Genomic DNA, 19090 nt, shown 5'->3' with positions numbered 1-19090 from the left:
CCCGGGTGATAGTCAATAACAAGCTCATAATCTTTTAACAACTCAAGCCAACGTCTTTGTCGCAGATTCAAATATCTTTGTGTCATCAAATATTTGAGGCTTTTGTGATCCGAATATACATGGCACTTCTCTCCAAACAAGTAATGTCGCCATATTTTCAAAGCGAAAACGATGGCAGCTAATGCGAGACCATGAGTTGAATAGTTTTTCTCATGCGGCTTCAATTGCCTCGATGCGTAAGCTACCACTCAACCTTCTTGCATCAACACACAACCCAGCCCAAGTAAGGATGCATCACTGTAAATGACAAACTCTTTATTAGATTCGGGCTGCACTAGCACTGGAGCTTCAGTCAAACAAGTTTTCAATTGATCGAAACTTTTCTGACATTTTTCTGACCATTCAAACTTAACATCTTTCTAAAGTAGTTTCGTCATTGGTGTGGCTATCATCGAGAAACCCTTTACAAATCGTCAGTAAGTAAGCGCAAGTCCCAAAAGCTCGAACTTCAAGAATATTTCATGAGGCTTCCAATCAAGTATGGCTGATACTTTACTCGGATCAACACAAATACCCGATGCGGATATCACATGCCCCAAAAAGCTGACTTCTCTCAACCAGAACTCACATTTACTGAACTTAGCATATAACTATTTATCCCGTAAAATCGGCAACACTAATCTCAAGTGCTCGGCATGTTCGATTTCATCTCGCGAATAGACCAAAATGTCATCGATAAACACAACTACAAATCGATCCAAACACTATCTAAAGATTCAATTCATCAAGTTCATAAATACCGCAGGAGCATTAGTGAGCCCAAACGGTATGACTAAGAACTCGTAGTAACCGTATCTCGTTCTGAAAGCAGTTTTAGGTATATCTGAGTCTCGAACTCGCAACTGATAATAACCCAATCTCAAATCTATCTTTGAAAACACTGATGCTCCCTTCAGTTGATCAAACAAATCATCAATACGCGGTAACGGATATTTATTCTTTATTGTCACTTTATTCAACTAACAATAGTCGATGCACAATCTCATGGTTCCATCTTTCTTTTTCACAAACAATACTGGTGCACCCCAATGTGAGAAACTCGGTCGAGCGAAACCTCTATCCGTCAACTCTTGCAACTGAGTTTTCAATTCTTTCAATTCCATTGGTGCCATACGGTACGGAGCTACCGAAATTGGTGTAGTCCCAGGTACAAGTTCGATGCCGAATTCTACCTCTCGAACGGGTGGTAATCCCGGTAACTCTTCAAGAAAAATATCTGAATATTCACAAACCACTGGCACTAATTCGGGTTTCTTTTCTGATTCTTTGCCATCAAGTACGTACGCAAGATATGCTTCACACCCTTTTCTTACATATTTCTGAGCAAACATCGAGGATATTATTGTTGGCAATCCGTTCGAGTCAGTAGACTCAACTCGGATTATTTCATTATTTACACATCTCAAATAAATGGTCTTCCTTTTGCAATTCACAACTACATCATGTACGGTCAACCAATCCATACCGAGAATAACATCAAATTCTTCAAACGATAAAAGCATCAAGTCGGCCGAAAAATAGGAACCTCGGATTACTAGGGGGCATTTCTTACATACCTTGTCGACAAGCACATATCGACCCAAGGGATTCGACACTCGGATTACAAACTCAGTAGACTCAACAGATAAAGTCTTACTGGATGCTAAAGTCTCACATACATATGAATGAGTAGAACCAGGGTCAATCAATGCAATAACATCAGTATCAAAGAGAGTGAAAGTACCGGTAATAACATCAGGCGTATAGCATAAGCTCTAGCAGGAGCACGAGCCTCGGATCTGGTTGTAACATCTCTAGACCCTCTCTGACCGCCGCTAGCATTCCCCGTATTCCTAGGTGGTCTACCTCGTGCTGTAGTATTACTCGGTTTCCCACTCTGATTCACATTTTGTTCGGATAATCTCGGGCAATCTTTGATAAAGTGGTCGGCTGAACCGCATTTATAACAGGAGCGGTCATTAAATCTACAACTCCCCGAATGCCATTTACCACAGTACTTGCACTCGGTTCTATCTCGACGTTCGTTTTCAACACTGGCAACCGAAGTGGCTCGCGTAATCACTGGGGGTCGATTATGATCTTGTCTGGAAAAGCCCTAAGTGTCTTTAGATCGGCCTGTATCATCTCTAAATTTCTTCAGTGACTGCTGGAAGGGCTTTTTCGAAGATCTCTTACGGAACTTTCTTGTTCCCATTTCAGCTTTTCTTTTTTCTTTACTGAGCTCTTCGGCTTTGCAAGCTCACTCGACAAGTAATACGAACTCTCGTATTTCAAGAATGCCAACAAACATTTTTATATCTTCATTCAGCCCATCTTTAAAATGTTTACACATAATAGCCTCAGACGATACATATTCCCGAGCATATCTACTAAGTCTGACAAACTTCTGTTCATAATTAGTAACTGACATGGAACTCTGTTTAAGCTCAAGAAATTCTTTTCGTTTCTGATCGATGAACCTCTGACTGATATACTTTTTTCGGAATTCAATCTGGAAGAATTCTCACGTCACCCGTTCTTTGGGCACAACAGAAACCAATGTATTCCACCAATAGTAGGCAGAATCACGTAGCAGAGATATGGCACATTTCAGGCATTCATCGGGTGTGCAAGATAGTTCATCGAATACTCGGATAGTATTGTCCAACCAAAATTCAGCTTGCTCAGCATCATCGCTATCTGTAGCCTTAAATTCAGTAGCCCCGTGCTTTTGGATTATGTCTACCGGAGGCTTATTTAACCTCGTCTAATCAGTTACCGGAGGTATCGTAGGTGCAGGGGGCGTATTATTCGGGAGTGGGGGTTGTGGGACAGCCGTATTAGTTCGAATGTATTGGTTGAACCAATCATTCATCACACTATAAAAAGCCTGTCTAGCCTCGTCATTCTGATTGCTTGCAATAGGTTGAGAGTCCATCGGCGCTGGCCCATACACGGGAGCAGGCACTACACTCTCAACATCATCGGCTATCGCTCGATTGGGATCGGGACCCATTACTATATGAAAACACATTTTCAACTGTCAGAATTCATCATACTATCGTATTAATACTATATGGCATGTATAGCTAGACTCAAACACTCTACGTTAGTCCTAGAATCGACTAAACCGTAGCTCTGATACCAATAAAATGTAACACCCCTAGCTCGTGTCTGATCGTCGGTATAGGCAATGAGGTATTACCAAGCTAAACATTTAATTTCAATCACATAATCTACCAACCCAAGCATAAATCTAACTGAATACATATAGATTTATAAGTCATAAGTGCCATTTTCATACGGCCAAGATATTTAAAAATTACAAAATATAATTTTTGTCAACAGTCCAACCTATACATGCCATATCGAAACCAAAATAACAGTACCAACAAATTCGATAGTACGATAAACTGCTGACGATCCCTGAGTCGGTGGCCAAAAATCAACGATCTAGAAAACAGAGAGACAAGAAACAGAGTAAGCTTTCGAGGCTTAGTAAGTTTTAAGCAATTCATACTATTTAGGCTTGTCATTAAAATTGAACATTGAGTATCACAAAACTTGTATTCTAATTGTAATTCACTTGACCAAATATACACTAGTACATTAGTTACAAAACCCCTTGGCCGAATATGTATGTATTTATACACAAGACTTCTTGTACATATTCACTATTTACATAGATTATACTAATACCTATAATCACATTCTTTCATATGGTGACTTACATTAACCAATTATATTATTGTCTTATCCTCAAATACCGAATTCATTCACACACACACACACACATATATATATATATATATCGTGCCTTGATGCTAGTAAATCACTTAAAAATCAATTCAAATATAAGCACATAACACGAACCTTAACATGAAAAACATATAATACTTACACAACGATGTTTACCACTGATATTCGAAGTCGAAATCTTATTTAACTTACTGGCATCGGTTCTGTCAAATCTTAGAGCTCGGAATACATTACTAGCGTAAGCTCATGGGTCTTTAACCGGATATTTTTCCAAGACGTAGCTGCGGACCTCAAGTCCGGATATATTTCTAGCATATAGCTCATGGATCTCATGTCCGGATATTTTTCCAAAGATATAGCTCATGGACCTCATGTCCGGATATTTTCAATCTCATACACATTTGATCATAACACATGTCACCACCTTATCACTTAATAGTCGATATTACATTCGAATATAAACTCGACACGCACATCATCATTCACATTTCAGCTCAATGGTTATATCTCATATCACTCATTCTCTTCATCATTTAATCTTAAATTCAAAGTGGCCATCAAACTATAAGTCATATACATGCATTATCTATTATACATCTTAATTCAAGTGCAAGCCAAAGATCACAATTTACCTACTATACTCTTATAGTGGCATCGTCAATTATATACTAAAGGAAACTACTTAAAACTTACCTCGGATATATTTGAACGGTTGCGAAATGGCTACTCGGTTACTTTCTCTTTTCCCTTATTCGAAATTGCCCCCTATGCTCTTGAGCTTTAATTCAACAAATTTTAAACTAATCATTAATCGACTATTCAAATATTATTTTCAGAATATAATACATATATATTCGATTTTCACACATACAGATTATAGTAAGCTTATAAGAAATCAATAAGCAATTCATTAGCAAATTTTTATCAATGTTTACAATATAATCACAATTTCACTATAAGCTGACTTCTTGAGCAACAATCACTAAATTATTTATAACTAGAGCTACGAAACTCCAAATTAATTTCTGTCAATTTTCTTTGAAAATAGACTCATTTATCTTTTATCCATAAAATTTTCATAATTTTTAGTTTAGCCAATCAATACCAGATTTTTCCTAAAGTTTTCCCTTGTTTCACTGTTTGACTAATCTAACCACTCTTCACTACGAAATAAATTTCTCATTGTACAGAATTCAAAACATGTTTTTGTTTATTTCATTTGAAACTAGACGCATTAAGGAGTCTAAGCATATAAATTTCATCATTTGACTATTTTTATACGTTTTATAGTGATTTTATAAAAACAGAATAGGGGATCTAGAAGTCATTTTGACTCTGTCCCACATTACTTCAAATATCTCATTATCAGAAATTATTTTTCTTTTATAGTTTCTTTTATAAGAAACTAGGCTCATCAAGCTTTAATTACATAATTTATTCAGCTTCTAACTCAACTCCCACAATTTATGGTGATTTTCCAAAGTCACTTTACTGCTGCTGTCCCAAACAGATTATTACTAATTCACTCTTTCACACATCATTTGCATACATATTATTTAAACATGTGTATCACCAATCAATTTCATTATATATATATATATATATATCTATAATTTCACTTAAGCATAATATCAATACAACACATTGTGCTCAAATCATTATTCAAGTTCAAATTCGGCTAACACACATATAAACACTAGCAACTAAATATTAACATTTGCATTTCACCATAATAGCCATTTGCCACTAAGAATTTAAGCCACTACTTAATCTTCATATCATCTAAATATATGGTAATTAACACTTATACATCATACCGAAATTGTTAATCCTCATAGTCCTTAACCGATTGTTAGCAACTCAAGCCACAATATTATTTCTTAAGATACCTACAATAACCACATTCGGCATCTCCCTAAAACACATTCTAACCTCTACCTTCAAGTTAAAAGCAATTTAACAATTCATCATTCTCCACATTACTATCCAATTTAATAAAGAAAAATATATATATATATACTAAGAGTTCTAGCTTCTTGACCGAATTTCAAACCTCCAAATAACCCAAATTTAAAACATGGAATAGGTAGCATTCAAACCAATCATCCAAACTATGCATAATTTTTCAAGAATTTCTTAGTACTTACCTCATTATAGCCATCACCTAAGCTGAAAATTTAAGCAAAATTTTCCTTCTTCCTCACTTCAAGCTACGGCAATGGAGGAGTAAAAATGGATTCACTTTGGTTTTTCCTTCCACTAACTCTTTATCTTATTTTCTTATTTATTTTGTATATTAAAATGCTAATATAAAACACATATAATATATATTAATCAATATCATGGCTGGCCACTAAAAAAAATGGCTAATTTGACATGCAAGTCCACCTTTTTGACAACATGCATTAATAGACCACTTTACAATTTAGCTATCACATTTCACAATTGTCTCACATAAGTCCTATTTAATAAATTTCACATTCAAATAACAAAATTAAGGTATGTATCTTTCACACATGCATGTTCACATACAATAAGCATAAAATATAACGGTTAATTATTTTTATGACTCGGTTTTGTGGTCCCAAAACCACTTTCCGACTAGGGTCAAATTAGGGCTGTCACAAGGTGTGTACTCTAATTACATAGAAAACGAGTTTCGGCAAAAGCCAAAAAGTGGCCTGTTGATGCTACACGAGCATGTGGTCTGCCCGTGTAGTAGCCTGCGTCGCAAGACACGGGCATTTCACTGACCAGCTAGGCCATGCGCGTGCCACACTGGCACGACGGACACGGGCGTGTGGGCCCACACGGACAGGGCACTCGGGTGTGTGAGCCCAATTTTGGTGAAATGTTCTGTAAAGTTGCACGAGTTTCTTGAGTCGACTGTGACCTGACTGTAGGGGCAGTAAGCGTTACTTAGTCCCCATACTCCGATTGGTTACTGAAAAGTATGTTAATATAAGCTTGTGTATCTGTCTAATTCTGTATATCTGCTCTGACATGATGTTGATATGATCTGCTATCTGTATAATAGCATGCCATGATATTTATGATGCATTGCATTGGGTTGGGATTGTTGTGAAGAGAAGGAAGTCTGAGAGGCGATTAGCCTGATATCTGGCAGCTAAGCTGCATACTTATGATGTGTGCTGCGATGCGGTACCTTATGGTGTGTAGGGTTGGATGGATTGATTAAATCCCTATACTTGGTGTGTAGGGTTGGGTGGGTCGATTCTATCCCCACATGGTGTAATGGGTTGGACGGAGATGGTATGCAGGGTTGGTGGGCATGATATTTCTGATATCTGATATGTTATGCATGTGATATCTGTATGGCTAAGGCCGAATAACTGTATTCTGTTATCTGTTTGTATGCATGTTGTTTGTGGGGATGTAAACACTGAGTTTGCGAAAACTCACCCCTTTGTTTATTTTGTTTCTCAGGAAATCCTCAGCAGTAGGTGGATCAGTGTGATGGAGGGCTCGATGGTGACCACTAGTAGACATTTATGGATTTTTGAGTAACACTTTATTTTGCCTGCTTTATTTAAATATATGTCTTAGGATTAATATGTATTTGGAACTAGAACTATTCTTGGGTTTATTTTGGGATTTTAAATTGTTAAATTATTGATTTATGAATTAATGATGTTTTAGCTTCCACGTTAATAAAATGTTTTCACGTAATAATTGGAATAGAGATTTCCCGACTTAAGTGAAGATAATAAACTGAACGATTTTTCTCTTGATAAGGTTTCCTAAAAAGGTTTCCTAAAAGTACTCTCATGTGACGCTGCCAGATTCGACTATAACGTTTAGGCCGGGTTTGGGGTGTTACACTTAATGTTGTTGCCCATCCCATACCAAATGGGTTCATTTGTATATAGTGTACAATTATATGTGTTAACTGGACCTTTAACCAACTCATATAAATTAACCAACACAATAACCAATTTTTTATTCCCAAAATATTGTTTATATAAAATAAAATAAATTGAACTAATTTCTTAATTAAATTATTTTCTCAATCTAATTCTAATTTTGTTAAAGTCATGATGACTTTACCTTACTACAATCTATGAGTAAATAAATTTGATTATCTTGTTGAATAAGTCTATGATAACTAATTAATTTGATTTCCACTTGAACTTTAGTTTTAATCAATTAAATAATAATTTGAAGAAATTAATTTAATCTCTAAGTAATCTCTTATTCATAGCAAGAAAACACATTTATTGTGGATGGTGATACATGCGATCTAATTCTTTAATTCGTCATTTGTATTTTTTCATCTTATCTATTCAAATACAAACCATCAAGGTTGTATTGAATTAGTGGGGAGAATGATTAGACATAAATAATTGGGGATCAGATAATTTGTAATTAAGTTCCAACTCTTTATCTACTGATTACAATATTATTTAGGCATGGAGTCATTCCACTAAAGTATCATGGCTGAGTTTTTCTTATTATATATCACTACGAAAACTACTTTTCAAATGCTCATCCAATGACCTTGTCATATGTATGTTACTCTCATAGGATATCCTTAATGTCTATGAGTTAAATCTGTTCAATTAATCTGATCCTAGTTTATCTCATGGTAACCATTACATATTCATTCATGAAAAAGTCAATTACTCATACATAGTAATTAACCATTTGTCCTACACGAATGACCCGTAGCCATATTACATTTTCATATATCATGTACTACTAATGAGAGGATATCATTTACCATTTACTTGGGTTATGAATTCCACTATTGTAAGTAAAACTATATCATGTACAAGTCTTATACCCAATGTATCAACTTTCGTTCTAGTACCAATTGAACTCATACTTTTAGTCCATCAAAGTACATGAGTAACATACTTATAATCCATCACTTGCTCAAGATTGAGGTAAGCAACAGTATGAGCGTCACAACTGAATGAATACATACGGATCTATGATTCATTCTACTTGGGTCTCATCCGAAGTGTTGTCAGTCCAGACAATCATGCTATGTCTTTATCTTCTGAGAGTCATTTGCTCTAATACCCAAGACAAGGTATCTCCCCATTAAACTTGATAGATTGCATAATAGTCTTTTAATCGATTTTCTCAATTCTGATTTGATTATGGATCATTTAGATTACCTACTAATATAAGTTATTTTCTCACATTCCGATTCGACCACATAATGCAGCTTAATATTAGTTAAACATTAGGTAATTAGAGAGCCAATATTTGCTGGTTCATTTTGCTTTGCGTGGAAAAACTATTGAGGATAAATACAAATGATAATAATGTGAATGATGAAAATTTATTAAACCATCTGTTCAAAAAATTACAAGTATATTACAGCAGAAAACTACACTAAGGGCATTAGATCCAAAACATTAAGAGTTATGGATTCAAGTTAGATACTAAATGCATCTGAACTATCTCCTATACAGTATTGAAATTTCGATAAAGAGATGCGCACTAAGTAAAAGGGAAGACTAATACCATAAAATCTGTTTCATACCACTTGTATGTTATTTGACCAATAAGGGTAGCTAAATAATTGATCTCTGCTTCACAGATGTGTGAGACCCATGAGATCAAATAAGATCTTTGTTCAATACCCTTATGACCTTTGATTGTGTCTTGAAGTTTAATTTTAATGTTAGCTATTTTAGAATGTTACCAATGGTCATAAATGATTCAATCTAATAGACATATTTTTAAGAAAATCTGGGTAAGAGAATAATTATTTAGTTATAATGGAAGTTTAAAATTTTACTTAAATCGAGTATTCGACCATTACCAAATTAAACGGTTAAGAAAATTTTACATAAATTAGGTCATATAATTAAATTAAAATGTTACAATTTAATCAATGTACCATTAGATGAGCATTCGACCATTACTAAATTAAGTGACAATTTGTCATTATCAAACATCTATGACACTTGGATCATAAAGAGAGAAAATGATTAATACAATTGTGATAGAATTAAAATTTTATAGAAAGGAAATAAGTTTTCATTAATAAAATTATTCATGAATCTCATACTTGAAATAATTTAAAGGAAGATTTAAATGGTGAAAAGTGAATAGTTATCGTTAAATAATTTTATTTCGATCAATAAATTAGGATTGATTTCGTATAAAAGTTTGTTAATTTTAATTTTGCATATATTATAGTTTATCAATTATTTATTTAATAACTATCAGGTCATTTTATTGTTTCTACATATATCATATATATATTTTTAATTTTTTGGTCAATTTTTCTTTATTTTTATTAGGACTATTTGTCACTGTCATATGTGTATATATTCTAATTTTTAAAAATATATATATTTCAAGTTAAATCAGCATGTCATAATTTAAATATATTTTTATATTCATTTTTCATTCTCTATGTGTCTTGTATTGTTTTTTTATGAAAGAATTTTATTGTTACTTTAGTTCATAGATATATTAATATTAAAATTCTGTAAAACTTAGTAATGCAACCAGTTTACTTAAATGTTACTCAAATTTATCTTGATTTATTTATTACAGTTGGAAAAAATTAATTGGTAAATAAAATAATAATTATATTGGTCTACTAAATAATCTCATGGGACAACAAAAGTAACAAAAACCCTTGATATAGTTGCACGTCTGCCACAAGTCGTGATGCTAAAATGAAACCTCAGCCATTGATTCAGTTTACTAAATAAATTAGAAATGAGAACCAACAAAAAGAATTGTATGTTATTGTATTCCATTATATGGCTTCCCACAAACAATATGCTCACTAGATTCATCCATGTAAGCAACAAATGAATAAGAAGCTGCCTGCATATGCATATATAGACAAATATATGTATGTGTATTAGAAGAAAAGGTTATTATAGAGGAGCACCAAATTCTGTAACAGTCTTAACATTGAACTGATGTTGGTTTGGTACCTCAGTAGAGACGGTGACGATAGTTTTTTCTATGGGAAGTGGGTGAGAAAGCTGAAGAGGGTCCAAGGAATCAACTATATCTCGCATGAGAGGCCTTGCTTTGGGGTTCCGGTTGAGGCAGTGATAAGCTAGCATGGCAGCTTTGTGAAAGGCTTTGGTGGGGAAATCTCCTTGTAATCTAGGATCTACTATGTTCAGTAACTTCTTCTTCTCTTTAAGTAGAGGAAGAGCCCAATCTGTAAGGTTTTGTTCGCGGGCTGGCCGTGATTTGTCCAGAGATTTCCTTCCTGTAAGCAGTTCCAGAAGGACAACACCGAAGCTGTACACATCGCTGCGAGGACTCAAATGTCCTGCACAAAATTAAAGCTTCATAAATAAATAAATATCCATTATTAATGCATAATAAGCAGTAAGAAGTTACCAGTCATGATGTACTCAGGTGCTGCATATCCATATGTACCCATTATGCGAGTCGAGACGTGAGATTTGTCTCCCTCGGGTCCATCTTTCGCTAGGCCAAAATCAGAGAGCTTGGCGTTGTAATCCTGTTTATTCAAACCAAACCGAATCATGAATATTGCAAGCAAAATGCTCTAGCAGAAATAACCAGACAAGCTATTCAAAAAGATCAGGAAGAAAAAAAGAAGACTAGTAACCAGGTCAAGTAGAATATTAGAAGTCTTAAAATCGCGGTAGATGACGGGTTTGTCTGCTTCATGGAGAAAGGCGAGTCCTTTTGCAGCACCCAATGCGATTTTCATTCTAGTTGACCACGGAAGGGGAAGCAATACTCCTGTAACAAAGGATTTTTCATTGCCTAACGTTTAAAATAAGTAAAACTGCAGGCATGCTATGTGTGATGGTCTTACTGACAAACTACATGTTCCATATCGATCGTCATACGAACTACAAGTTGGTATGGACGCTGTCACTATGCCTACCACCATGTCTGAATATGTGATTAGAAATAACAGATGACTTATACCAGAAGAAGGGGAGGAGAAAGCTACAACTTTTGGCACGATGTTTTTCTTAACGAGATCAGATACGATGCTATTCAATATTTAATCGAAAATAAATTATATACCAAGACATTTATATTTCAAAATTTATTCAATAAACTCATATATTATGATTTATACTGTCCATGCAGGAGAAAATGGGTTTGAGTTAGTTGAAGCGCATTATCCTCCTATTTATGGGTTGGGAAGGAGTTATGGGTAGTGTAGGCATTGCCCCTCTTTGACATCAAGAACTTGGATAAAATAGTCGAATGCAAACTTAGCACACAAAAGCAATGTACCAACAAAAGTATACCTTATAAGTGCAAACTGACTTTCTTGCATTCCCTTCCCAACATAAACTCTAGGCAAAAGTTTAGGGAACAAATCAACATTGATAGTTGAGCTCATCAAAATAAGATGCAAGTTTGGACGCTAAGGAAGACGATCATATAAAATTATTAATTGAAAGTCCTCATTAATGCTTTTTTCGTCAAGACTTTTTGTTCTAAAGATATTCTAGCACTGTCTATATTGCTTGAAACTATCTTAACCTGATTTCTAGTTGCAGCTTTCAGAAAGCTAGCTTTCACATTATATGCAAGTAGTTCTTCAAAAGATATCAAGAAGATATCAGAAAGTTGCTTTTTTCAACGCTGTGTCCTTTGAGATATCAAGAAGATTCCAACTCGCCTCCAATCCTCCCATTCTTTTGAGCCATTGGTTGTCATCACTCTATGGACAACCAAAGACTCTCCTTGAACCAAATACACAAATTTATTCACTTTTCTCAGGATAATCATCATAGATTGGTTCTAACCTATCACAATCTTTCTCGTCCATACATGCCTTTCCATGGAAATCCTTAACTTCAATGTTAATTCCACCCTTGTTTATTTCAAAGGCATAAACCAATTGCTCCTCCAATCCACCTGGTACCGCAAGGTTTACGAGTCCAGCATCATGAAAGGAGTTTTTTTCCTCACTAAAATCAGATTCTTTAGTAAGACTATGTTCCAATATGTCAAACTGGTTGTGAGCACCTTCCAAAATCTCCATCTAGGTTCCCGCATGTTCTTGCTGCAGCCAAGTGTAAACTACACATGACAATTCTTTAACCGCATGATGTAGCGCAACTAATTCTGTTTCTTGACACTGATTTCATCTTCCTCGACCCCTAACACGTCTAACCATGGGTTAAAAACAGATCCTAATCTAATTCCTAGGATCTAATTAGACTCTGATACCAAAATTTAATGTGATTTAGGGGAGAAAACAATCGTAAATAAACAAATTAGTGCTGAACAAATGAATAGGAAAGAAGATGGAACTCTAGCAAACTCAAGGTTATAGAAAACCTCTAATTTTTTCTATTAATTCAAAGAAGATAATAAGAAATAATAATATGGTTGTAAATATATATATTACAACCTATTTACACTAAAATCTAACAATCCTACTAACCTTTTAGTGTACTTTTAAACTAGAATTCTTACTAGGAGTCTTATCCTAATCACTTACAAACTAACTATTCAATAAAAGAATTGTAAACAAAAATAGACTCTAATATAAACAATAAATTATTAGGCTAATTTAGATGCTTTTGCACCACTGGGGTTGTTAATTTTGACATCAATTATGAGACAGAGCTAAAAAAGACTCGTTTTCTATCTAATGTTTGCAAAAAAAAGGAGAATGAATAAATGGAGAAAAAGAATATAATAGAAGAAATAAACATCTGTGTTGAAGATTTTACAAAGAACAACACCATTACTATTTTAAATGCTCAAAACTCATTTCAATCCTTCGTCTGTATGAAGTCTAAATGGAGAAAAGATGAAAGCTATAAAGAGTGGATCGCTCTTATTAAAGATAAGGCAACAATTTCATCTCTATTTTCAAGGAAACAAGGAAACCAAGTTGATTGACTAAATGAAGTTGAAATAATTCTAACTTTAAATGGAAAGCTTTATTCTTGAGTTTAATTATCGAGCTGAATGAGCACAATATTATTCATGTTTGGGAATATTGTTTTAATGTAAAAATATTTGATTTACTTATAATATGGGTTAGTGCTTTTAACACTTCTTAATGGGATAAATTGTTTGAGGGAGTTAGAATTGCAATTGTGAGGCTATAACAGTTGATTGATTGAGGTTAAATTATTCATTCAATAAGATTTGAACTAAGACCACTATCCGTATAAAATATTTGTAATTACCATTTGAACTAAAATAATATTTTGCTATTACATGAAACTTTAATAAATATATTTTGTGTTAATAATATTGTTGATTGAGTTCGTGTCATAAATTAACTCGATACCAACTTAAGGTTGATGACAAAACAATGATAAACAATTGTATTTATTTAGTATTCTTAATTTGTTGTATTTTTGTGTTTAAATTTTATTTTACTCACAATTTGATCTTTTTTTAATTTTAACATAGTACATATTTGATGTGTTACTATTAATTAGTTTCAAACCATACTTTTTATTAATTATTACATGTTATTTTTGAACACACATCGTGTTATAAATAAATGCTTTCCACATGCATTCGCGTATGATAATATTCTATTTTTTTCATTTTATTGTACATAATTCATATGTTGTTATTAGTTAGTTTCAAGCAATATATTTCATTATTTATTGTATGTTATTTTTAAACACACATTTGTATTCTAAATTTGTGGTTTTCAAGTGCATACGCGTGTAATAGGATTTTAGTACTATATTTTAAATGATTGATTAAGTTGGTGTCATCCCACAATCCAGTCCTAACTTAGTTATTACCAATAACTCCTTTATTTTATAAACCAAAAATATTATTTTAAAGGCATTTATGTTTTTTATATATATATTTTGATAAATCTAGAAAATATATGCCCATAAAGACAATCATGATATTTGAACCCAAAACAATTATACTTTTTACTATCATAACTTTATCATTTCAACCAAAGCCACATTATTTTTATATATTTGTTACACAAATGCTCCACTAATATATAATTTTTTTTCTTTTATCTATAATAATAAATAATTACCATCAAAATTTACCATTCACTTAAATTAATTGTTTGTTTTAATTTTTATTTATTTTTCTTTTGAAAAAAATACAATTTTTTAGTGAATACTATTATTTAAAGGGTTAGTATTTAGTGAATACAATATATATTTTTAATTCCACAAGTAACCTTAACAAATTGTCAAATGCCTCCTTTTTTTAATTATTATTTTAATATTTTACTATATTCCTATAAGACATTTGTCAATCCCTAACTCTACCAGTGAAGTTTAAAAACTTCACTGACAATGTACCGAATATTTTCTCTTACTTAAAATGTTTCTCACCCACAAATAGGGATGGCAAAACTCGAATCGCTAAATGGATTCTGAACCGATCTGCTCCAAATAGAGCGGATTTTTGTTTGAAATGTGGATGTGAGGTGGGGTGGGTGGGTGGATTTTTTCTTTTGGATAGTGGGTGTTGAGTGGTTATTGTAATTGCTTGTCCCACCACGACCTGCTTCACTATATAAAATTATAATTTTATCATTGTATATATAAACTATTAATGGAGTAAAATATAATTAAGTAATATAAAATATTTTATATTTAAATATGTTTAAATATTTACTTACCTTTAAAAATATTTAAAAATTAAATTGAAGAGAAATAGGATTGATGGTCGGGATAGATGCATCCAATATTTATGAAGATGATAATATTTTTAAGATTAAATATCTATAAGGAAGCAGGATAGGCGGTGAAATATAGCGAATCAACTGTAGATTTAACAATATCTATAGTGATTTTGTTGAAGCATAAGCTGTACTTTGGAAGAATTAACTTAAATTACAAGAAATTAAGTATTTATGAAATTTAATTTTATTATGTAGAAAATATCGACAGTGTATTGGTATAAATTTTTACTTTTTAAAATTTTTGAAATGATTGAAAATTTAACTTTTGATTATGAAAGAAAAGATGAAGTTAAAGAATTAAGGTTTTTGTTTTGCTAAAAGATTATATAATAAAATTTTGGTATAATGAATTATTTAATTTTTAATTTAAAAAATATTTTAAACTTTCATTTAATTTATTTATTTTTAACTATTAAACTTTTATTTTTGTTAAATTATCCTAAAATAGATAAAAAGTTAACATCTGTTACTTTTGTTGACGTGACATTTCACATGTATGCCACGTTAATAATTAATTAATATTTTAAAATTTTAAAAATAATTTATGATTTTTATACTTATAATAATTTTTATTTTTAAATTTTAAAATTTTTAAAATTAATTTATTATTCATATGGCAATTCATGTGTACACTATATTTACAAAATTAAAATAATTAATTTTTTTATCTATTTTAGGTGATTTGATAAATAATGTAAGTTTAATATTAAATTGTGTTCAAAATTGTTTTTAGAGTTGAAATTATTTCTCGAATCATAGTTATTTTGCCTTTTGAATTGTTTTAAGTTTACGTTCTCTCGGATTCAAGGAAATTTTTTTTGGTTTGTTTGTTTTACTTTTTAGCTAAATTTGGATTCTCAAAATGGATTTTTGGGTCTAAAATGATTTTTAGTGACATACACACAAAGACTATTCAGAAACTACTCATCATTTTGCCTAGTTTTTTCTATCAAAAAAAGAAATCTTTGTTCTATCACCACATTATAAGAAGGCAGCATAGTAGCAGGTGATGAAATCTGAGTTGGTTTTAGTTCCTGATTAACATACTGAATCTGAATTGCTGTCCTAAAACCTAATTTCTCTGTTGTATATAATTATGATAAAAGAGGAGTTGGGTAGGCTAATCAAAGTGATATTTGGTTTCTGGTCGCTTAGCCAGGTTCCTATAATGGCATTGCATGGAGCTTGTAGGTTTTAGTGATGAAAACAAAACATACTTACTTGAAAAAAGATTGTTTTCCACACTACCACGAGGCATATACTCGTATATAAGTACCCGATGGTCATCTTGGCAGCAGTATCCAATTAGTTTCACCAAATTCGGATGCGACAGCTGCCCCAGAAATATGACCTCCGCCTAAAGCATTCCACAAATAAAATCATGTTTTCTCATCAGATGATATTTTTTTCTAGGAAAAAGGACAAAAGCACCCACCAGCCATTCTCGGTGACCTTGATAACTGTTATCACCGTCATGAACTTTTACAGCAACGGGAAGAGGAAGGGGCTGAATCTGAAGATCCTCCCTCAAGTCCTCGGGGATGAAGCCTTTGTAAACGTTTCCGAAACCTCCTCCACCCAACACACGGTCTTGCCTGAAATTTGCAGTGATAATCTTCAACTCTTCGAATGTGAATGCTATTAATGGATTTGCTGCAGAATCACCGCCACGTAGGTCTTCTACTTCTTCCGGGTTTGAGGGCAACTTACTACCTTCCCTCCTTTCTCTCTCTTGCTCCTTGGGAGACTCTGACAAAGCAATATAAATGTGTGTGTACAATAAGAGCTTCATTCTTTTTTCAAATTTTAAGATGAAAAATCCGATGGCATGAAAACAAAAAGTGTATATGACACTTAATTCGATTTTAAGTAGAAAACGAGAAATAAACAAACCTGATTTGGGATTTTTGTATATGGTAGGCTCCCACTTACACCAACAATTCCCCATCACAGAGCCAAAAACCAGAAAGACAGCCAAAGCAAACCAAATTTATTTAAACCACAAGTAAAAAAATAAAACCCAGAAGACTCTATTATCATGGAAACAGAGCAATGTTCCAAAAATATTGATGAAAGAGAAATTGTGCAATAGCTATGGCGGAGATGGCCCACAAGCGGAGTGTTGTTTGGTTGATTTTGGTTATTAGGTGCTTTTCTCATATAGTGCGCATTTTGCTATTATGATCCCACCATTCCATTCTCCAAACATAATTCAAAAAGGGTAGTGTGAATTTTTCGCTGCTTTTCTCATTTAGTGCGCTTTTTTATATTATCATCCCACCTTTCATTATCCAAAATATATTCAATAAATGAGTATTGGGATTTTTATTTAGTGCGTGATCCCACCATTCATTCTCACGATTAATCTATATCTCTTTATTCCGACTTTTTTCGTACAATATCCTTTTTATTTATGGATAATTTTAAACATTTTCGTAAATAGAACAAATTATAATACTATATACCAACCGACTCTACTCCATCCAAATCAACTTTGCAACCACCTTACCAACCATTCCTTTTTCATCTATTTTGTTACTTTATATTCTAATGGCCGAGGTGGTACATTACTTAGGTAAAGAGACAAATATATCTTTGTTTAACATTAATATTTTTTTATCTTTTTTTTTTCTTAATAATCAAGTCAATATATATATATATATATATATCTTAATTTTACTATATATTTGTTGGTTTGTGAAAATAATAAATATTTAATTGTGAGAAAACTTAGTTTAACCTGCTATAAAGTTTTATAATTAATTAAATGAAAAATTACCTAAAGCTTATTACTAATCAAAAAAATTATAAAACAAAATTAATATTCTCCTCAGTTTAAATATAGCGAGAGAGGCATGGAGGGTGAACAGACAAGAAAGGAAAGCCTCGATAGTTTTATCATTACAGATTTTCCTACTTAAATTGAAAAAAAAGAAGAAAAAGGACCGCTTTAAATCGGAAATAGTCTTTTTTAAATAAGTTATGTGAGTAGTAAAAATTACCATTTGAAATTAGTTTATCGCTAATTTATATACTGAAATATGATGAAAATATAACACTCCTACCAAACGTAATATTAGTGTTTAATTCGGATTTTATTGTTAATTTGATGAAAGTTAATTGTTAATATTATTATGTTTGATTTTTCATGATTTTATTAATAGAATAAATTTAGCGTTAATTGTAAATTTGTTTAATTTTGCATTTAATTTGTCAAATACAATTCAATAAATGTGATTTAATTCAAATTTTAAAGTTAATTTGAGGAAAGTTAATTGCTAATATTATTAGCTAATTATGAAATTTAATCAAATTAACTCTAAAACCGAAATTAAACACTAAAAAGTTAACATTGTTAAAAAGTTAACATTGTTACTTTTAAGTCGATTATGAATTTATTCACTCATAACATTCATAGTATAGCATACATTTCTCTTGAGTGAATGATAGACTATGTATGCATGACTCGTATACTTTGATGTAAGTAAAAGACTAAGTTTAAATAAATAAGAAACTGAAAGTTGTTGTGTTGGGTATATGACTTTAGCAGTATGTAGCATCATTCCACAATAGTGAAATTCATAGCCCAGCTAAAGAGTAAATAATATTCTCTCATCAACATTACATGATGATGAAAAGTAAACATAG

The 19090-nt window shown here is 32.4% G+C and overlaps 1 protein-coding gene across 1 annotated transcript; it reads right to left on the bottom strand.

Annotated features, from left to right (window-relative positions):
* Nucleotides 1-10519: 10519 nt before the first annotated feature.
* On the bottom strand, nucleotides 10520-17718 carry LOC108483662 (probable serine/threonine-protein kinase PBL16). Its single transcript, XM_017787178.2, has 7 exons — nucleotides 17336-17718; nucleotides 16878-17191; nucleotides 16664-16799; nucleotides 11387-11523; nucleotides 11152-11275; nucleotides 10731-11080; nucleotides 10520-10617 (listed from the first exon to the last, which is right to left on the bottom strand). The coding sequence occupies exons 1-7, from the start codon at nucleotides 17388-17390 to the stop codon at nucleotides 10534-10536; spliced, it is 1200 nt and encodes a 399-aa protein (XP_017642667.1). The 5' UTR covers nucleotides 17391-17718; the 3' UTR covers nucleotides 10520-10533.
* Nucleotides 17719-19090: the final 1372 nt, after the last annotated feature.

Source organism: Gossypium arboreum, chromosome 1 (assembly GCF_025698485.1).
Source record: "Gossypium arboreum isolate Shixiya-1 chromosome 1, ASM2569848v2, whole genome shotgun sequence".
NCBI classification, from domain to species: Eukaryota; Viridiplantae; Streptophyta; class Magnoliopsida; order Malvales; family Malvaceae; genus Gossypium; species Gossypium arboreum.
Note: the sequence above shows the minus strand (reverse complement) of the source record. Positions and strands in the feature narration are given on the sequence as shown.

Bases quoted from the DNA above. Each gene is read 5' to 3' on its own strand.
- LOC108483662 (XM_017787178.2), bottom strand. From the start codon at position 17,390: ATGGGGAATTGTTGGTGTAAGTGGGAGCCTACCATATACAAAAATCCC. The intron at 11,276-11,386 runs GTTACTAGTCTT...TTGAATAAACAG, and splicing joins CTAATATTCTACTTGACCTG to GATTACAACGCCAAGCTCTC. The intron at 10,618-10,730 runs GTACCAAACCAA...ATGCATATGCAG, and splicing joins TCGTCACCGTCTCTACTGAG to GCAGCTTCTTATTCATTTGT.